We start from the raw sequence: 22,535 nt of genomic DNA on the forward strand, positions 1-22,535 counted from the left end.
ATGGGGTATGGGTGGGTCCCCCCACCCACAGGCACCCAGGGGCCATGCACCTCGGCCAGGAAACGACATGGGACTCAGGTCACTGCCACAAAGAAGGCAAGAGAGGAGAGGTCCCTAGTTCTACCCCTGGTGGCCATTGTCGTCCGAAGGGGCAGGACGAGGTGTCAGCCTGGGGACCAAGCTCCTCGCCACCTGCTCCTGGAGCTGGGCCGCCCTCCGTCCCTAGCTCCCTCAGTCTCCACCAGAGTCCCAGTTCAAGACTAGCCTCGGTCAGATGGCCAGATGTACCTTGCTGAGGTCACCTTCTATAGGTCACACAACAACGGGGAGATGTTTGCTCTTATTTACCTGTCTCCTTCCTGGGTTCTTTCCTGTTCACAGCTCCCATCGCAGCCCCATCTTCCCCTCAGTCTCTGTTTCTCACACACACCGTCTCTCACACACAGACACAGACACACACACAGAGACACAGACACACACACACAAAGACACACACAGATACACACATAGACACAGACAAAGACACACACACACACACACACACACACACACACACACGCATACATCTCTGTGTGTTTGGGATCCAGTCGGTGGGATCTAGTCTCATCACCTCTAGGACACAGCCCCTTCTGGGCCTTTCCCTGTCCTTACAAGAAAACCTGTTCCTCAAACTTGCTCTGTCCCTAGAGGTGTTCTGAAAGCCTTGGAACCAATAAGTCCATTGTGGCCCCTGTGGGGGCTGGGGGTGGGAGAGAGTAAGGCAGCAAGAACACGGGTCTTAGTCAAGTGTGGGGTTTCACGTCTGGGCTCTGCAGCCCCCAGCATTTCACGCTGGGAATGGTCACCATTAGCGGTGCCTGGTGAAATCCAGCCCATTGGGGGTTTCTGGGAGATTCAATGGAGTCAATGGGAACCATCAGAGTGTGCTGCACGCCTCAGGGTGGGTGCTGTTCCATGAAAAGGCTGTGTCCGTCCTGTGTCTTGTGGGCTGTGGGTGGCGGTGCTGTAGGTTGCATTAAAGCCACTTCACGGCCTCTTCGGCCTGCTCGCTTCCCTGCACATAAACCAGCGGTTAACATGAACGTGCCCAGGTGACGTGAGAATGAAATGCGATGATCCTATGACTGACCCGCATGGCGTGAATAGCGGTGCGCCTCAGACTGATACTCGTGAGAATCCCCTGGACTTTCCAAACCCGCCCCCCCATGACCAGTGACATGGGAGTCTGTGTGGCCCAGGCCTGGGTACCAGGAGTTTTTATAGCTCTCCTGGTGATTCTGGGTACAGCCAGACAGGGGAACGGGCATCTAGAAGAGTGACCAATGTCAGTTGTAACATAGCTGGGCTCCCTGCCTGCCTTCCCTTGGGGGCAGTGGCTGGAGTAGGTCCTGCACTCCCCAGCCTGACCGCCCTTCTTCCAGTTTCTTTGGGAGCCGTGCCTTCTGTCCTTCTCCTTTTGTTGCTTTCCAAGAAACCCACCAACTTTTCCCTGCTCTATTTTTTTTGTCCCTACCCCGCAAACTGAAGTTGCCACTTCAGCTCCATACACTGCTGTCATGCAGGGTGTCATGCGGGGTCTCTGCTCCCGCTCCCCACATAAGAACGCAGGACATGGTGAGGCCAAAAAGGAACACCCACGGAGCCATAGGTAGGGGAGTCACACCACTATATTCTTGCTGGCGGCTGGGTTGGAGACACAGGAAGCAGGAGCCACACGATCCACAACCTGCTGTCCCTCTTTTCTGCCAACCAACCCCACTTGCTAGCTGCAATCCGCGCTTGCTAGCTTAGCCATGGCAGTTATATTACTGGCTAATGGCTACCTGGTTACAGCTGACGGCCAACTAGTCACAGCTGACGGCCATCTACTACCTGAGCCAGCACCTTTCTCCATGAGGCTAAGAGCCTGGAAACTGCTCTCTGGGATTCTGTCCCCACAACTGCAGGGTGCAGTGTGCCCCAGCTTGTATCTTAGCCTGTAAGGGAAGCTGGAAAGGCCTCTCTTGCCAGCTTTGTTAGAACACAGTTTTAGTGCTAGAACACTAAAGGGTCAGGAGGCTCCTTTCTGAAAACTTGGACCCTCAAGGATTTTTCAATCTGGATCTTTCTCAAGGATGTCCTAAGATGCTGACAGACTAGCTTCCTCCAGAGACCGAGGTCACTAGCCAGGTGCCTATTTCAGGGCCACTATGTGTGGGAGTGCCCTGTGGTTGTCATCATAGCTGCCAGTAGAGCGCGCTGTCTCCCCAGCTCAGACAGAGTGGGTGCAAGATGATTTCTCCCCAGCAGGCTGCTGGAGAAGCAGTGGCTGTTCTGATTTTATGAAAATTCCTTTACTGCAAAGGCTCCTCTTCCTGTGATGGAGAGGTCAGGGGCTCTTACACAGGATGAATAAGGGATTCCTTTTCTATGCTCACTTCACAAACTCCTTTCTGTACTTATTTCAAATACAGTTGGCCCCGAAGTATCTAGTAGCTGTGTTTCTGAGAGTTGCCCGCATGCTAGATCATGTTGAAAGGGCACTTAAGAAAGCTCTGTCACTAAAAGAAGGAACTACTGTTATCGCTTGTAAAGTGAATTTGTATTTCTAATTCAAATAAAGGTTTATCTGCTCTCAGACGTCAGATGTTTATAAGGATTTGATAAAGGGGAGTACAGCTCTATATGGTTATCTCTGAGGAAGGCATTGCCCTGCTCACCAGATTGTAGCCTTCTGGGGCTGTGCAGCCCCATGGGGCCACTACAGAGCTGCCCCTGGGGCATGCAGCGGCCTCTGGAGAGGACCTGTCCCTGGAAGCCCCCTGAGCGCCCCATGCCTACCATAGGGAGAGAAAGGGGCTAATGGTGGCCTGCGTATGCCTTAGATATTTGCATTATGTCATCAATCCCCACTAGAAAGGCAGCTGAGTCATGGTTTTACAGATGAGGAATCCAGAGCAGAGTGAGGTTTAAGAACACGCACCACTTTGAGTCCACGGCCAATCTTGCCTTTCAGGTTTTTTTTCTCCCAGTCCATGTTTCTTTTTCTCCTTTTCTAACTAGTCCATTTTCTTACTGATGGCCAAGAGATGAACCCCTCTGTCAGGCCAAAAGGAAGGAGAATGAGATGACATTTAGTCAGTAGTCTGGAGGAAGGCATGAAAGTGCCTGGCTGGAAACCCATCTTTGTGGAAAAAAGTGAAATCTGAAAAAATGCCAGCTGTAATGAAAGGCTTCGTAAAATCAGGAATTTCCGTAACCTTTGTTGGCCTTGCTCTCTAGTACTATCCGTAAACAAAGTATAATACAAACTAATTTATTGAGCACTCTGTCTTTGGTGTCCCAAACATGCTAATTCATGTACTCGCAGATATTTCATTACTCCCATTTTACAGTGGAGGAAATGGGAACAGAGAGGTTAGGTGACTTGCCCAAAGTCACACAGCTAGAAAGGACTGGATGTGAGAACTGAATCTAGACTCTGAAGCCACACTCCTAACTTGTACCCAGGGTCCCTAACCACCCCCTCGCTTAGGTGCAGTGACACAAACTGTTCCTAGTTTTGACACAGAAATTATCTTATGCTTGGTGATTTCCCACATTTTGAGACAGAAGGGTGCTTGGCTCTATAGGAGGATTTAAAGGTTAATTCTATCACTTGATAGAGTTAGAATATTCTTGTTTCATTATATCCCAGCAGGGTACATAAGATGATGAATTGGGGCACAGAAAAAAAATATTGAACCTCTTTATATTTGTTTCATTCTTTTAAAATTTTCATTCTTGCACATGTGTTATAATCTATGCATTTATAATTCATGCATGTAAGTTATAAATAAATCCACAAACTCTGAGGAGGTACATGCAAAAACATTTTCTTTGTATACCACCAATGAGATTTTGACTATTGCTTGATGTTCTAAGTATATTTACATGAATGTGGAAACCACTTTTGAAGAATCCATCTTGTTTTGAAGCATAGTGAACCATATGATTTAAAAGAACCTATCAGTACATCTTTTTTTTTTTTTTTTGCAAAGTGAAGTGTAAATTCCAGCTATTTCTGTTTTGTATGTCTGGAATTCCATGTGCTGTAGTGGTCTGGCCAGCAGGGGCATACTTGGACTTTCCCCGTAGGCTCAGTTCAGTCCACACACATTTATTGAGGACCATCTAAGTGCTACACACTGTGCTAGGCATATGAGATAGATACAATGGCCTTGACCTTGGCCCTAGAGAGGTTTATGGTATAGTGGGGTGGACAGACGTATATTTTTTAAATTGAATGAGATGAATAAGATGATATACGATTCTGGGTGGTGAATACACAATGTGATTTATAGATGATGTAATACAGAATTGTACACCTGAAATCTATGTAACTTTACTAACAATTGTCACCCCAGTAAACTTTAATTGAAGAAAAAAAAGATGATATACAAGTATGCATGTGTTGCTGTGGGAGGGCAGGAGATGGCTCTTAGCTTATCCTGAAGCAGTCATGGAGAGCTTTCTGGAGGAGGTGTTGTTTTGAGCTAAATTTTGAAGGATTACCCAGAGTAAAAAGGTGGGGAGGAGTGTCAGGACACTCAAGGGCAGAACCACAGAGGTTTGTGCTGGGAACTGAAATCTTCTGTATTCCTGGAGCTTACACATGGGGATGAAGCAATGCACTCCAGCCACAAGGAAGTCTGGGGCTTTATCTCAGAAGGCCGGACATGGGAGGCCTCTGCAGTATATGGGGATACATCCAACACCAAAAGCTTTTATGCAGCAAACAACAGAGTAAGACTTGACTTTTGCCAAAACTATTCTAGTAGGAGTATAGAAAGGCGATTTGGGGTGGGAGGGGCTAAAATGTAGGCATGGTGCCCACCGAGTTCAGAGGCCATTTTAAAAGTCTAAGCAGAGGATTATATGGGCTGGGTCAAGAATAGTAAGTGTGAAGGAAAGGAATGATGGATTTGAGGAACAGCAAGGAGGCAAAGTCCGCAAGACAGTCGGGATGTGGGAAGGGAAGAAAAGGGAGAATGGAGAACAGCTCCACATTCCTCGCTTGGGCAACCAGGAAGTCAGCTGGATCTGGGGTAGAGGTTAGGAAGGGAGATGCTGAGTTCAGTTTTAGGAATGGTGAGTCTGAAGTTACCTATAGGACCACCCTGTGAAGATGGCAGGTTGGACTCCAGGTATTACAGTCTGAAGAGAAAGAGTGGATGCGAATGAGGAGAGGGAGGGAGCTAGGGCTGGCAATAGAGAGGAATGAACAATAAAGATGGAGACAACTAGGACAGCAGATGAAGTCACCTTGAGAGCACATGGAATGAGAACTGTGGGCCTGAGACATTGTGTGCTCTGGCTAGAGAAAGAGAAAGAGGTGGGTCATAGCATTATTATCTGAGGAGGGCAAGAAGAAGAGAGGAGGAGACAGGAGAATGCGGAGCGAGATGAGCCAGGAAAGCTAAGAGGGTAGGGGAAAGCATCCCACACCTCTGAGGGGTCAGGAAGATGAGGCTTGAGAGGCAATCATGGCTCCCTGCGAAATTATTGTCACTTATAAAATTAAACAGAAGCAGCACTTCTGGGAGTTGGAAAAAAAAAAAAGGAAAGAAAGGGAGCAAAGGAGAGAAAGAAATGAGCGTCAGTAAAACATTCATTAAAACTTCACTCATTTGTAAATTTGCAATAGCTCAAATGGGCTCCATTGGATTTTAACCTTAATGATAGCAACAAGGAAAGGTTCGGGGCAGACGGCTGGTTCAGTTGGTTACGGCATGAGCTCTAGGCAATGGGGCTGCAGGTTCGATTCCCACATGGACCAGCGAGTTGCGCCATCCGCAACTAGAATGAAGTCAATGAGCTGCCACTGAGCTCCCGGGTTGCCAGATGGCTCAGTTGGTTGGAATGCGGGCTCTCAATCACAAGGTTGCTGGTTCGACTCCTCGACTCCCGCAAGGGATGGTGGGCAGCGTCCCCTGCAACTAAAATTGAACACGGCACCTTGAGCTGAGCTGCCACTGAGCTCCCAGATGCTCGGTTGGAGTGCGTCCTCTCAACCCCAAGGTTACCGGTTAGACTCCCGCCGGTTCGACTCCCGCAAGGGATGGTGGGCTGCGCCCCCTGCAACTAGCAACAGCAACTGGACCTGGAGCTGAGCTGCGCCCTCCACAACTAAAGATTAAAAGGACAACAACTTGACTTGGAAAAGTCCTGGAAGTACACACTGTTCCCCAATAAAGCCCTGTTCCCCTTCCCCAATAAAATGTTAAAAAACAAAACAAAACAAGGAAAGGGTCTAAGAAGTAAATAAACAGGCTAGGCGGACTGTATGTATAATGTCTAAAACAGTGTCCTGTCCATCTGGTGCTTGCACAAATCACCTTTGACCAGCATCCAGAACAAGCCCAAGGTAGAAGGGCCTGACAGTGGCTGAGCCCAGCTCAGGGGCGAGTACAGCCAAGAAGTGATACATATAAAAGTAAAGAAGGCACTCCGTGCTTCAATTCAATAAGCAATTGTTGACGTTTTCACAGCTACTCTGTACTGTGGGTCAAAAGGACACAGCAGTCACTTCACAGAGGCCTGGCCTGTCTCAGGGAGCTTACAGCCTAAGACCATAGACTCGCTCAATAAGAGGAGAGAGGCCCTCCCTAGCGTGTCATTCTCCAAAGTGGGTCTCAGAGAAGTGTGTGGAGTAAAGGAGTTGGGGAAGATGTTCCTAGAGGTGGCACTGGGGTTGAACCTCGCAGGGCAGTGAGAAGGCACTTGCCAGGAGAGTGGGGACAATGGGGACCATTTCATGCTTTGGGTCAGGTTATGGATGAGCCAGCTGGCCAGCAGAGGCTGGCCAGGCATGCCCTACTGTCATGGAAGCTGAGAAGACCCCTGACTGGAAGAGATTTTATTTTTAATGAAAAAGAAGAGAGGTACCAGTGTGGAGTAGCTGCTGGGGAAAGGAGAGCCAACACCAGCTAGAGACAAACAGCCCCCATTCCCTGATGGCCTGGAGGACATCGTGTCAATCGGGCCCAGGCCAGTCACCAGTGCCCGTAAGAGTAACAGAGTCAAGGAAAGATTTCCTCTGCTGAGATGCTGGATGCATTTTGAAAAGATTCCCATTGAAAACCGTTGCAATAAAAGGTCTCAGGTCTTAATTAGCCTGGCTCTCCCACTGCCTGCCTAGTCCCATTCCCCAGCCACACGAGAAAACAGACTGCTCTCATCCACCCTCAAGTACCTTAGGAGCACCTTATTCATTTACAAACAGTTGATACTCTCTTTACAAATGAAGTCTATTCTGCGAAGGACTTCTGCCAGACAAGACCTTGTTAGCTAAATTCCATTAATAGGTATTTGAAACCATAAAGCCGCATAACAAAAACATAATTTGTTAACAAAGACCTGTTAACTCTGTATGCTGGCTTTGCCTCCAGGAAGACTAAATTCCCCAGGGCCTTTCAATTCTCTCCATTGCCATTGTGGCCACCTTGGGGACTGACACCTGCAGACATCCTGTAATGAGGGGCTGAGTCTGTTTTGTAAGGATAGTGATTTGATCTTTGACTGTTTCTCTGCCCTGGGACTCAGCTCCCCCCTTCCAGAGGAAGAAATGATGGTTGGGAACCTGGTCACCTAATTCTGAGTTTAGAGGTCATTAGATCATATGTGCCCTGAATGCTCCCTCTACACCGGGATACGATGTAAGATAAAATAGAAGGCGTACTGCTCTGGTGTCTAGAATCCAGATGCAGATGGTGCTGAAGGGGATGGCAAAAGCTGCATTGCTAGGGCATGTACAGTGCCACCATTGTGCAGTAGCTTTTCTCAACCATGCATGCAGTCCCTGCAGGGCAAGGGGACAGTTAGTTGGGACTCCAGACCAGAGCAGCTGCTGTTCTGATATTTTCATACACTGGTCTCCTTCAGGTGATTTTGTTTGAATTAAGAGGCCTGTGGCCCAATATAGTTTGAACCCTAGTGGGGAAATGGTGAGGGCAAGGCTGAAGACCTGGGAAGGCCTGTTCAGGGCAAATGACTTGGAGGAAGAGACTCCAAATTCCAAGAAATGACACATAGGAGACGATGTTTCAAGCAAAGTTTGGACTATAAAGAGAAACCTGGCAAATTGAGGTAGGTGGGGTCCAAAGGGAAGTGAGGATGTATCAACAGGCATATAACTAATCAAAGATGTTGAGACACAGTGGGAAATGGGGAGGATTATAACTGATTGAAGATAGGAAGTACCTATTCAATTCTAGGAGGCTTTGCTGGAACCCACAGGCAGGTCCCAATTTTTATCTGGGGTTCTTTTATTATTTTTAAAAAGAACAGCTTTATTGAGATATAATTCACATACCATACAATTATCCCATGTAAAGTGTACATTTTAATGTGTTTTTTTAGTATATTCACAGAGTTGTACAACCATCACCACAATCAATTTTAGAACATTTTCATCTCCTACCTAGAGTTCTTGACTCTACAGAGTAGATGGAGAAATTGGGTAAAGAGCAACCAAGATGACAAAAAGATTATAAAGTACGAGCTCAGAGAGCATGGGAGGGGGATGGGACTCTTGAGGCCAAGGGAAGGAGGCTGTGGGAAGATCTGGTGTTTAAAATAGGGAACTACTAAAAGGAGGAGATTTGGCCTATGTTTCCCTTAAGGACAAACAAAAAACTGGGCTCGATTACAGCAAGGGGATTTAGGTAAAACACGAGGGAAATAAAAAAACACGCCCAACTTCCTGGCAATGTTTATAAATGCCTGGGTTATGCTGCCCTTGGACTTAAGACTGATGAACAGTCATCACAGAGTGAGTTTTGAACAATGGCTTCTTCCAGTTTCACGGTGACTGTACAACGATGAAGCATTCCTTCAGAACTGGCTGAGTGGCTGCCCTTTCTGTGAAGTGTAGTCCTGCTAATCCCCGTTTAGGGAGAAGCTTCTAGAGAGCCCTGTTACACGCTGGATGAGTGATGGCCCTTTGGATTTATGAATGGAGGTTTCAAATAATAGTTTCCTGGTCATATCAGGCTCACGTGAGGGGCACTAGAAACCACAGCCACAGATCTCTCTTCCTGATTGTTTCTTGATTAAATTTATTCTTCAAAGAATTTTTGAGCTCCTGTTGTGGGCCAGGTGTAATACACACTAGAGATAAAGCAGTTGTTCTTAACCAGGAGTGACTTTGCCCCCCAGGGAACTGTTGGCAATGCCTGAAGATGTTTTTGTGCACAATTGGGGCGGGGGGTGGGGTGCTACCGCCATCTAGTGGGTAGAGACCAGAGATGCTGCTAAACATCCTACAGTGCACAGGACAGTGCTCACAACAGATCCAATCCCAAATGTCAATAGTACCAAGCTCGAGAAACCCTGAGATAAAGAATTAGGATTCAGTACCTGCTCTCAAAGGATTTGTGGGTGGCCGGATGGCTCAGTTAGTTAGAGCGTGAGCTCTGAACAACAGGGTTGCTGGTTCGATTCCCACATGGGCCAGTGAGCTGCGCCCTCCACAACTAGATGGAAGACAACGAGCTGCCGCTGAGCTTCCAGAGGGGCGGCCGGATGGCTCAGTTGGTTAGAGCGTGAGCTCTCAACAGCAAGGTTGTTGGTTCAATTCCCGCATGGGATGGTGGCCTGCGCCCCTGCAACTAAAGATTGAAAACGGCGACTGGACTTGGAGCTGAGCTGCGTCCTCCACAACTAGAATGAAGGACAATGACTTGGAGCTGATGGGCCCCGGAGAAACACACTGTTCCAATATTCCCCAATAAAATAAAATAAAACATAAAAATAAAAAGGATTTGGTCTATTCATTGTGCTGTTTCTTAATAGGGCTTGAAATGTGTGCTAATGAAAATTTCTGCATTGAAAAAAGCTCTTCAAGTTCCTTATTTGAAGCAATTATAACTAAACCAAATTTCCCAGTACCATTCGGGATTGACAGCTTGGTGCTATTGATATAAAGGGGTTCATTAGGACAGTACACAGGTGAACTTTATCATCTTTATCAGCAGTGGGCCTACATTGTTATCTGAATGTATATATAGAATATAGTTAGATGGAAAATAACCTACAAGTTGAGCTAATATAGTAAATCTCTATAGCTCATTTCCTTTAACTTGAACTTGTTCATAATTTCGGCAGGGCATAGCTAAAATCTCACTTTGCTTAGAAATCCCCTGGTTTAATAATAGTTGCAGATGGATTATTTGCACTATTTTGGAACTAGTTCTTTCAAGCTCTCATATATACTACTTACTATAAAAGCAACCAATATGTTAATTAAAATAAAATACCGCTTTATTAAAATGGCACCCTAAGGACCTCAAATACACCCTATTTTATTTCGCTGATGTGGGAGGTCAGTTATTTGACCTGGTGGTAGTGAGCTGTTCTGGAAAATTGCCTTTTTTATTTAATGAGGAGTAAAGTCAGCCAGAATGATCTCCAACGCTTTTTTCCCTGCTGTTAAAGTTTTCAACTTAGCAGCTTTTGAGTGTGGCTTTCAGAGGCTTGGCATCTCCGTCCTTCAGCTCGAAATCTCCCCTTTACCATTGTGCCAAGTGCTCTGGGCGTTCCAGTTAACTGGAATGGTCTTGAAAATAATTGAAAAAAAATCTGTAATTCAGACTCTTCAGTAATTTATACTGGTTTTTGCCCCCAAAGGATCCAAATTCCTGTGGGTTCATTGGGCTTCAAACCCAGTATTTAAGAATCATCACAAAGTACATATTTTTGAGTTGCTGGTGCTTAAAAACTGAAAGCAGAAAACCCTTCTGAGCCTCAATTTCGTCACTTGTAAAGTAGAATCTAAATCCTTTCCTGCTCTGTTTTTTACTATTTATGAAGTAGCCATTAATACTCTCTCAGTAATTGGCTACGTTTCTCTCTCTGACCTTCCTTCCTTTTTTCCTTCTTTCCTTCCTTCCTTCCTTCTTTCCTTCCATTTGGAATTTTCACCGCTGAAGACACATTTTTTCATGCTTAAAGTGTGAGAGTTTTGCCTTTGAATCTAAACAAATCTTTAACCTCACTTTATAATTTTCTACTCATTGTCAAGGACTTCCTTGGTTAGGACAGTAACCGCGTCCTTTTTAAATCTTTCTTTTTTCCTCTAGACCAGCTAATTTTTACTTTACCAGGAGGATCAGTACCCCCAAATATCTTTGTTAACTTTTTCCAATTTTTTATCATTTCTGAACTAAAGCCAACTGAAGCCATTTTGACAAGTCTGAGCAAATAGCAACATTTTGGGGGACTAATCCTATTTCCTAAAAGACTCCGAAAGGCTATTCTTTAGGTTAGTTGGCCCAAACATTTTGCGAACAGACGGGAATTTGAGTCATGAGACGAAGCCTGATGGAAATCGTGCACGCCTGAAACCTGCTAGGTTAGCTGCAGACAGTTGTAAGGAGTGGGGACATAAAGAGTGACCACAGCTGCCTGCATCAATTGGACACGTAATGGGGCCTGAGAGTTTGCCAGTGGCCTACTCTGTGAGCTGTGTGGGAATCACGTACCTCACACCAGGCACCATGGTTCCAGCCTGACGGTTCTTACGTAAGATTTGTGCGAAAGGCTGCAAACTTCTGGCTGGGGAGGGAGCATGGAATCGAAGCATCAGGGAACTTAGGGTGACTCTGGTCACAGCAAGCTCTTTCTCTTTCTCTTGATTCCCTGGCCTGCATGTAGCCAAGTGGATTCCAGCATCCATGAAAGGCTAGGTAGGCTAGGCAGAGGATGTCACTGCCCCAGTAGCACAACTCTGGTCTCACACACAACACTCCGGTGTAGCCTTCACAGATCTCAATGGACAACGCTACAGCTGGTCCCCACCACAGCGGTCCTTCCACAGAGGCCCCCAGAGATGAATGGCAAGGCACAGCGGTGGGGAGGCCTGTTGCAGGAATCTATCCTGGGGCTAAGGGATGGCCACGGCGGCTCAACACCCAGGGTTGGCTGTGGAGCCAAGGTTTCTCATCCTACTGGAGCTGACATCTGAAGGGGAAAGTGAATTGCCAGATATAACCAAGAGAAATCTGTGGCTTGAGGTTTTATAATGTAATTACAGGCTACCAATGCCTTCCTTTCCACCTGTATGTATTTCGCTCAGCTTTAAGCCCTCGCTTCTGAAGGGCAAATTGAGACTTCTGTTCCCTGGAAGCTGGAGAAGCAGCAGCTCTTGGCAGAGTGCTGTGAGGCCAGGGGCTCTGCTGGCTGGTGTAGAGCGACTGCCTAACGCTGCAGGGGCAGCAGAAATGACCGCAAACATAGTGAGAAGACCTCAGCTGAATGGGAAATGCCAGTCCCTAGGCACATTTGTGCTGGCTATGTTTGAAACTACAATACACATGCCATGCTCAGGAAACCCACAATGGGAGTAAAAATGGAAAAAGACGGCACCATGTAAGCTGAAAGGATGAAGTCTGGCTGGGGCCCTAGAACGGGACTAGTTAGCTTAACGAGAAACAGCTATTTAGTTATTTACCATCGTGTCACACTTTGAGAAAGAAATTTTAATGACACAGGAAAAAGAAAAGCCATTCTGGGTATATGGTACAGGACCAGCTAAAGCTGTAATCCTATACACAGAGGACCTGGTAATAAAAGAACAGTCTCGAAACTGCTTTTCCTCCTGTTCATGTTCACAGCAACAGCTGGATACATACTAATTGCAAGAAGTGCAAGAAAGAGCTTTCAGTTTAAAAGCAGGCATGCCATAATCAGTCTCTTGCCAGCACAGTTTCAGACACCAGCGTGATGTGCCACCTAGCAGGTCTGTTTGCAACGTACACTCACCGTTCCTCTTTTGTGTGGGTGGCTTTAGGTGCATCCCTTCCGACCATCAAGAAATGGCTAAACCAGGGGTTCTCAGCCTCGGCGTTAGTGACATTTGGGTCGGGGTCACTCTCTGTGCTGGGTGCTACCGTGTGCATTGCAGGATGTTTAGCAACATCCTGGGTCTCTACCCACCCGATGCCAGTAGCACCCTCAGCCCCAGCTGTGACAATCAAAAGTGTCTCCAGGTATTTCCAGAAGTTCCCTGGGGGGTCATGATCACCCCTCGGTGAGAATCACTGGGGTAAACTCACAAGAAATGATTTTCTCTTGCCTTCCAAACCCCACTCCCCAATATCTACCCAGGGCCAGGGAACATTTAAGAGACATTTCCTCATCCACTGACAACAAATTTTCCTCTCATTCTGAGTGGACTTCGGTAATACTTTTGACTTGCAAGACTTTCAGTCATTCAGAACAATGCTCTTATTGCCCTTGAAAAAGGTCCTTTCCAGCTAAATTCTGGGAGTGGGGTGTGGAGGAAGCAGGTAAATCTCCCTTTCAGAGGCATTTTTTTTTTTTTTTTTTTTTTTTTTTTTTGTCTACAGAAAAGTTTAGACACAGAATTCTACACACCAGGGTCTCTGTGAACAGGAACTTAAAACACCTCCCCACCCCCAACGCCTTTGCCACATTTTTACAAATGAAGAAACTGAGGCCTAGGAGGGCGAGTGACTTGCTCAAGGTCATACATATTCCTAATCGTCCTTTTGTGGGGGCTGAGGCCAATGGAATTCTTTTTTTGCCAGAACTTGTAGGGCTTTGCAAGCAACAGTTTGGGCCAAACCATGCCAGCTAAGGAATGCAAAATTTAAAAATGATAGAATGCTGCAACCAATTAGTGCAAACAAACATTTATTGTGAAATATTCATCCTACCCTTTATTAGGTATTACATCATCAAAGCACTTTGTGGCAATGAAAATAGCTTTTTTACCCCTCTGATTCACCCAATATTCCATTAAAGCTGCAAAAAATGTGCAATCTGCTTGAAAAATAGGTTGCTCTTATTTACTCATTTGTGAAAAGTCAAAAATTAAAAAAGAAAATGATACTAGCTTACAGGCCTCTAGAACCAATTCATCTTCCTGCTTCCCAACTACTCCCCAAAATAATTAACAAAGATAATTTGTTTTAAAATGCCTTTTTATAAAACCAATGCACCTTTCCTCATATTATAATCATAAAAACTTTTAAAAGCCATTATTCACTTTCTTGAAAAAAAGGTGGCCAGCCGTTGTTTTTTGATCGGGAGCATGTGTATTTCCTGGGAGTTCACTTTCTTGAACTTTATGCTCCGGTTTTTGACAGATTTCCTAAGGGCCTCTGTGTTTCCCATGGACTCTTCTCCTTGACCATTGATGTCATAGCCCTGAAACACGGAGTCTTCTCTTTTGAAGGAGAAGTTTTTGGTGGACACACCCGAGAGACCTTTGATCTTGCCACAGAAGATGGTAGGCACGGCATCTTCCACTGAGACAATCACCTTGGATGCCTGGGACTCGCTCACCATCTCAATGTTATTTTCAGCCTTGACCTCGCTGCTGGGCTGGCTGGGCTGGCTGAGCAGCTGGGCAGTGTCATTGCTGCGTATGCGGCTATTCATCATGGCCGAAGCCTCATAGGTCGTGGCAGGGACAAAGGGCATTTCCATGCCTCTGGGCCGTTTCTCCATCACCATGTGACATGGGCTGTTCACTGACCTGCTGCTGTTATACAGAGTGGCAGGAGGAGGCTCAGATTTCCGGTGGGCTGCCAGCGACAGGTCTAGGGCTGCATCCTCCTGGCAGATCTGGGGAGTGACTTTGCCAGCCTTGAGCCAGGGCACTGACTTCATGGAGAGATCCAGGGCCTCGTTCTCACTCCCCATCTTGATGACTGTGTGGCGGCCGAGCTGAAAATACTCCTTGGGCTGGAGGATGTTGAAGGGCTTCAATTCCTCCTTCTCCACAGAAGTCTGGGTGGCTTTAAAGGGGTGCAGGCCGAAGGAAGATGGCGGTTTGGAGAAACTGGGGCTGAACTTGGACTCAGAACTCTGAGGCACTGGGATGGGGATGGGAATAGGGATGGGCACAGGCAAGGGGACGATCACAGGGTAGGGCACCAAAAGGGTGGCTGGTGGGACCAGGGGAGACAAGGGGGGATTAAAGGGCTGGGGGGGCACCGGGGCATATCCAGGAGGAGGCTGACAGGGTGGGGGGCCCAAAGAACCCTGTGAGGGAAACAAATTCTGGAGCACAGCTTCAAATGGCAACGTGGGCTCCTGAGGCTGGCTGGGGATGCGCAAGTCCAGGAGCTGGGGCTGTGCTTCGGGGTCCTCGGCTGCCTGGAAGAGGTTGTTGTGGATGGCACTGGAAGAGCATGGGGTCTCCTGCGGCAGGACCAGAGGGGAGTTGAGGTGCTGAAAGACATGCTGCTCCAGCACCACGGGCAGCTGCATGGGGCCCTGTGTGGTCATAACATAGGTGGCATTGCCGTTAGGGTTGAGCTCGGGTGTGGAACTTCCCTCCACCTGCATGTGAATGGGCATCACCACTGGGGTCTCCCCAAGGCACAGGGGCTGCAGCACGGTGGCCGCCACCTTGAGAGCCATGCCGCTCTGGGACTCAGCTGGGGGGTTCAGAATGGATGGAGCCGGCACCGTCACCAGGGCCTTCTTTACCAGGTCTGTGGAGTTGATGTTCCAGGCCTCGGTGGTGATCAGCTGGGCCATGCCGTTCTCCAGTCTGTTATTGGTCAAGGCAGGAGAGGAGTCGGCCATGTCCATGGAGAGGTTCTGTGACTGCAGATTGTCCATCACTCGCCTCTGATGCCACTCCACCTGCAACACAGAACACACAGCATGAATCTTCCTTCAGAAACTACTTATGATTGCCTTAAGACAGGGGTGTCCAAACTGCGGCCCACAATCCATTGTTAATTGGCCCACAGCAAATTCCAAAAATATATTTAGTTTACTTAAATAAACCAGGTGAGGCAATACGTACTTCACCTCGAGTGAGTGGCCCGGCTGTTTGTGTATTTTACCGCATATGGCCCTTGGTGAAAAACGTTGAAAAAAGTTTGGGCACCCCTGCCTTAAGAGCTTTCTCCATATCTTTTAAAAGTTTCCATATCTTAGTTAACCAAGGAGCACACCCATCTCTCTATGTATATATACGTTAGAGATATTTCCCAATATATACGAACACACCCATGTGATCAGCTGTGCCTAGAGAGCCTCAATCTAACAGATGATTTTGCTATAAACACAGATGATGTAATGATTAAATAGCCAGGTGAGGTTAAACAGTATTTTTAAGCCTAATACTCAGCTTTTATGTTTAGCCTTCAACAGACACAAAGTCTCATTCTACATTGCTGTACCACACAGTTAAGACACATGGAGATTTGACTTGTTCAAATTCAAATAAGCAGCAAAGACTTACTTTTCCTTTAATAAAACAAAACCCAAAAAACTGTCACATTAGAATATTCTATGAAAATGAAGGGGGCCATCCCAATTACAGAAAGCACTTTAAAAACTCTATAGCAATCGTTCTTCTCAAAAAAACTTGATAAGAGGACCAGCAGTGCATTTCAAGGGGGTCATTCCAGTGGTCTTATGGTCTACCTCCCACCAGTGACATCCCCTTTCCTCCCACTAACATGAAAATCCACTCTGCGGAGCAAAGTGAAGATGCAATAACTTACATGAATACTCGTCGGGTCCACTGTCACTTTCCCCAATCAACTCATCTGTCTGACCCATGACCTCTCCTAACTTCTAGCTGTCAAGAGGAGGGGCTGACGATGATTCTAGGGCTAGGGAAATGGAACACTTGTTGGAAACAAGCATCCTCAAAGGTGAGATACACTCTCTTAATGTGCTCGGCACCTATGGCCACCTCTGGAGAGGCCAAAGGAACTGAGCACGGGTGCTTCCTGGAGGAAGCACGGCTGCAGCTGTGATATGGCTCTCCATGGAAATGTGTCCATATTTAGCCCGGTTACCATGGAGAAGGCAGGCACCATGTCTAACTCCAGGATCTGTGCAGCCCTGGAGTCTGGTTGGGCTCAATAATTCAGTAATCCCTGCTCTCGCTGGGCAGGACTTGGGCAACTCCAATTCTTGACCACACCTGTCAGAGCTGTCTACACTTTAGTCCTGTGGTCATCTTGTCCTCCTCTTCTCACCCCCCAATTACCAACACAACCTCCAAAACAAGTAACAGAAATAGTCGAGCACACCGTGGGATTAGAAATAAACAAGGCCTCCCTACAGGAAGGTGGCTTACCAAATGAACAACTGTGATATTTCCAGACAATCCAAACGTGTCAAATGCATAGAACAAGGAGTTTCTCTGAAGGAGGAGGAGGGGAGGGCAAGGGGAAGGATGCCGCGCAAAGTATCACGTTGTGGAGAGAGTGGTGGGTGACACACGTGGCAGAGTGCACCACCGTGCCTCCGGTGGAGGGGCCCCAGAGCCTGGCTCTCTAGGGCAGGGTACCCCCTGGAAACCATGAAGTAAGCCAGTATGCTGGCCAATAATGCCCTTGGGGCAGAGGAGACAGGCAGGCTGTCCCTAGGAAGCTGAGGGGGCTTGCTCCAGCTGCAGGGCCTGGTTTTCCCTGAGAGGCATGCTCCCTGATTCAGCCCAGAAAACACCATCCCTCCAAAACACCATTCACACATCCAACCAAACAATTTGCTGAATGCTGGCAGCTGGAGATGCTGTCATGAATCAGACAGAAAAGGTTCCTGCTTTCATGGAGATTACAGTCTAGTGGGGCACAGGTCTTTGCCCAGACAGAGATTTGCTAGCATGAGAAGGCATAAAAATTATGCCAGGAGAGGCAGCAACATCAGTGGGACAAAGTTTTGCTGGCCACTTACTGGCAGCCCTGTGAAGGCCCTGAGAACCTAAGGCCTCCTCCAGAAAGGTCTGCCCTATCCCTCTGAGTGGCCACAACTCTCATGGAGGAGGAAAGGATGCAAGGAAGCTGGGTTGGGGCTGGTGAGGACGACGGCAGCAACGGTCAGAGAAGGCACCCATGGTCACCCATCTGAGGTGGCTTCTGTTGGCCTGTATGGCAAGTCACTGGGCGAAGCCATGTGCTGTGCTTCCTGTGGGTTTAGCATTATCCAGTAGCGAAACTGCTTTCTCATAATGGACTGCACCTGTCTTCCCTTCCAGACATGGCGGCCTCCCTCCCTCTCTGCCTCCTTGACCACCACCCTTCCCCAAGGGAGAGACAGCAGACTTCTCAATGCCTCCTCCCTCTGCTCCTGACACACACCTTCTGCTCAGGTGCCAGCTCTCATCAATTCCTGCAAAACCTCACTCCTCTCCCTGCCTGGCCCTGGTTTTAGGCCTGCTACTCCCCCGGAACCTTCTTGCTTAGTGTAAGGAGGGGACCTCTCCAGGGCAGGGTGCTTCCCACAGGCCACTGCACCTCCCACACATAGCCAGAGCTAAAACTCGTTGAGCATTTGCTATGTGCTAGGCCCTCTGCTGAGAATTTTCCATGCATTACCTCATTTAATCCTCAAAACAACCCTACCGGAGGGTCCAAGAATTATACTTATTTTATTGATGAGAAAACTGACTCCACAGGAATCATTGAGGTTGGGATTAGAGTTCACGGTCACCCTTGTGGGAGCTGTGAGGGCCACACCCCTCCATGCATTTCGTTTTTTGGCAAGAGTGGCCCCTACAGCCTCCCCTTCAACACCAAGTGCAGGTGCCTGTAGAGCTGTCCGCGAGAGAGCAATTGAGCATAACACGTTTTTAACAGTGGTGGCCAGGTCCTTTCCAGAAAAATCACTGAACTGTTTGCTCATTCTCTTTTCTCCACAGGGACCTCCTCTGCCCCTCTTACCAGGGAAATAGCTGAAGGGTCACCAGAGCTCCTATCCTTGGGGAGTATAGCCCAAAGTGGCTATGGTTCTGTTACTGGACAGCTAGGAGGCCTCCATCCTCTCAGCCTACCTCCAGTTACCCACCCACCCAATCCTGCCTTCCTGAGACAGACGTCACATGGGTGGGAGGACACATCAGGACCCAGGAGTTCCAAGGAGGCCATCAGATCCCCTGCTGGGGCCTCAATTCTCTGGAATGGGCCAGGGCTAGATGGGATGCAGGACAGGCTGTGATGCAGTGGAGGTGAGCAGCGTGCAGCATCTCAGTGGCAGAGAGCCAAAATCTCACCTCTGCCTCCTCCCACTTGACGGCTTTGGACCTGCCTGATGACTCAGCCAAGGCAGGCCTCACGAGCACTCCAGCCTCTTCCCTGGGGAATCGCCAGGCTGATCAGACTGCCTTTTCTCTGCAGCGCGAGGACCGAGCCCCAGCTCCCCACCAGGCACCAGGCAGAGAGCTGGGGTGGAATCAGCAAAGGAAATAGGAGCCTACCTTTGTCATGCATCCTCCGGCCTCCCAGAGAGGCTCTTTCCCTCTTTCTCCCTGCTCCTCCTCCCCCTGCTGTTCACCCCAGCAGCAGGCACCCCACTCAGGGACAGCAGCTGGGGGCTTGAGTGTGTCTAGTGTGGGCAGAGTGGGCGTCGCTGCTGCAGGAGCCAATGCTTGAAGCCCCAGCGATGCCCTGAGAATAACAACCAGCTCATGAGATGAGGGCTCAAAGGGCAAGTCTTTGTCCCCCAGGATGAGCTATGAAGTCAGATAAGGCCTGGAGAGAAAGACGAGGCCTGTCTCCTCCATGCTAATTAGTGTGGGGTGAGGTGGGGTGAGGGGTGCGCTGAGAATGGTTCAAATCAAGGAGTGTCACAGGAGCCAACAACTACTGCTGAAGCAGAGGGAGCAGTGATTTCTTCAGAGGTGACAGGAACACTGGTTTGAGTTTTTTAAACATTGTTGGCAAATGAATTTAAATGAAGTCACCCATCCATTCCCCAGACCCATTATCACTGGGGTTGTGGTACGTGGGTAAACAAGACAGTCTGGCCAATGGGAAGTGGGCAATCTGGACCTGCTGGTCACAGGACACCCTCTCTCTCGGCCCTTGGGCAGTTGCTGGACTTGGAGGCTGGGGGTTGGGGGGCTGGGGTCCAGCCCAGTGTAGGCCACTTGCCTTCCAGATGGAGATTCTGAGAAAAAGTCTCAGGGCCCAGAGCAGATGGAGAAATAGAGACGGACTGCCTGAGGCAGTTGTTGGGCTCAGAGACCTGTGGGGTCACAGACTTGGTGTCTGAACTCCTAATGTTACCATCATGATCATGAAGATCTACACGTCCTGGGGCTGCTTCTCCCAGGATCGGTCCCTTGTCGGGAGACCTCTTGGGCCTCTGCCCTCACCCAATCAATTCCTGCTCACCTGTTAGACTTCAGGGTCTCCTCCTCTGAGATCTCCCCCAGACCCCAATTTACCCTTGTCTAATCCTCACCATCCCCTCATACTGGGATTGCCTACTTATTTGTTTCTTTAGGACGGAAGAACTGTCTCATCAGCTCATCTTTACATCCATACCTGTGAATAGCAGGTGCTCAGTAAATACTTTCAGAATGAATGAAGGAGCACATGAATGAGTATCTAGACCTTTCTGAGTCTCGTGTTCTCATGCCCAGCCTCTTATTGCAGGCCCAGCATTTATAGAATCACGGCAGGTCAAAGCTGAAGGGGTGTTAAAGCTTACATCTCTGTCCTCTTCCTGACCCTTTTACAGATGAGGAGACTGTGGCCTAGAAAGGCTGACTAAAACTTGCCCAAGGTCAGTTATTTCACAGGTCACCACACTCTCACTGTGGAAAGAACAGAGGGTCAGGCCCCATAGGCACCATGGAGGGTAACAAGGCAGCCACCCAGCTTCACCAGCCAGTGGGAGCCTGCAAGGAGACAGCAGATGCAAAATCACTTTGTGGACAGTGAAAAGTCTAACGGGGGTGATGTGTGAATGAATTTCTCCTGGGTTCCCGTGTTTCTCTGACACACCCAGAAAAAGAAAACCAAAGCAAAGCGGCATGTGTGCTGTTTTCCTTATAAGGAGTTACGTTCTTGAAGAAGCAGACCTGGGGCCTAACTCCAGTCAGTGACCCTCTGCACTTCTGTGCCCTGCTGGGCACCACTGCCAGCCGTGCCTGTCTCCCAGGCCAGGTCTCCGGCTTCCAGAGCATTACACAAAGTACTCATTTTGCCCAAGGGGCCTCCATACAGACTGACAGTTTTATAATGAGGTTAAATTTATGTGTTAATTTAAAAAGTAGAATATACATGAACACTCAGATAATTTAGACTATTCTCCAGGTCCTAGAGTCCATCTACCTCCTCATTGTGGGTATTTGACACAGTCTCTCTCTCTCTCTCTCTCTCTCTCTCTCTCTCTCTCTCTCTCTCTCTCACACACACACATAACCTAAAACCCTCACCCCTAATGCCCTCAGCCACATCCTAAATGATTCTATGGGGCCCCCCTCAAGGGCCTGCAGCAACTGAAACTGAAGGAAGTTCAGAATGTGACTGTGAACGCCACACCGAGCCAGGGCAGGGTCTCTGAGACCACCTCAGACAAAACCTAGTTTCTGAGCCAAGAATTTGGACAAAAACCCTGGGGCACGTTGGGAGCCTCTCTTAGATGCCCAGATGACCTTCTGGACAGAGGCTTGATTTTATTTTGTGAATTGAAAGTATTTTCACCACAGAAACAACTATCAAGAAGACCACAAGGTCCGTGGTCCACAGTGCCAAGCACTCCTAGCAAATGTTTTAGGGGTGGGTACTGAGGTAGCACGGGCTGAGGTTACTTCATAGTATCTGAAGCCAGGGGCCGTTGCTTCTGGCCCTGTGCCTGGGGATGCCCCCTGCAGCCCCAACAGCCTACAGATGTGCCCTGCTTTCCTCTTCCACTGAAATAAGCCTCATCCAGATTTTTCTATCAAGATAAATTCCTTCCTCTAAAACAGGGGTGTCCAAACTGCAGCCTGTGGGCCAACTGCGGCCCGCGATCCATTTTTTATTGGCCCACAGCAAATTCCAAAAATATATTTACTTTATTTAACTAAACCAGGTGAGGCAATACGTACTTCACCTCGAGTGGCCTGGCTGTTTGTATATTTTACCACATATGGCCTTTGGTGAAAAACGTTGAAAAAAGTTTGGACATCACTGCTCTAAAACATTCATTTTTAAAAAATATATCCTGGTAATTCTCTGAAGATTTGTGTTTCCCAACTCAAGAGCTTTGCTTTTTGGGGAGCCTATAGGCAGTTATCAATTATTTCAGGTCAAAACTGGACTGTCTGTGTCCTTGTGGCTCCAAGTGGGGTCCCTAAAGTAGCAACAGCCACATCTCCAGGGAGCTGGCTAAACATATGGATTCTCAGGTCCCACCCACACCTCCTGAATCAGAATCTGCATGTCAACAAGCTCCCAGCTATTTGTGTGCACATTACAGTCTGACAAGTGCTGGCTTAGCCGGTTCTCAAACTTGGTTGCCCCTTAGGATTGCTTGAGATCTTTCAAAAGTACTGATGCCTGGGTCCCCCCACCAAGACTGGGATTTAATTGGTCTGGGGTACAGCCAGGTCATTGGGGTTTTGCAAACTTCCCTGGGTGATTGTAATGTGTAGTCAAGTTGGGAACCCTCCATCCAACGGCCAGAGAACAAGGCAGTTGATCAGCCAACTTTCTTATTTGTGGCTGACCTTGCTTCTTGCTTCACAGAAAAGAGGAAAGCCATCAACCCCGAAATCCCTCACCCAGTCTCCCAGTGTCTCCCCATGT

General features: G+C 48.0%; 1 protein-coding gene across 5 annotated transcripts in view; it reads right to left on the minus strand.

The window, feature by feature from the left end:
• Positions 1–8,349: 8,349 nt before the first annotated feature.
• RAI2 (retinoic acid induced 2) overlaps positions 8,350–22,535 on the minus strand; it is a 72,422-nt gene continuing 58,236 nt past the window's right edge. For 3 of the 5 annotated variants that reach the window (XM_074323506.1, XM_019755378.2, XM_019755379.2), the window contains exon 2: positions 8,350–15,639. In XM_074323506.1, coding sequence (XP_074179607.1) covers positions 14,026–15,615 — 1,590 coding nt within the window. In that variant the 5' untranslated portion in view covers positions 15,616–15,639 and the 3' untranslated portion in view covers positions 8,350–14,025. The remainder of the gene's footprint in view (positions 15,640–22,535) is intronic. The other 2 variants (XM_019755381.2, XM_019755380.2) reach the window with 2 other exon arrangements.

The sequence above is a fragment of the Rhinolophus sinicus genome, chromosome X (assembly GCF_036562045.2).
Source record: "Rhinolophus sinicus isolate RSC01 chromosome X, ASM3656204v1, whole genome shotgun sequence".
Lineage (NCBI taxonomy): Eukaryota > Metazoa > Chordata > Mammalia > Chiroptera > Rhinolophidae > Rhinolophus > Rhinolophus sinicus.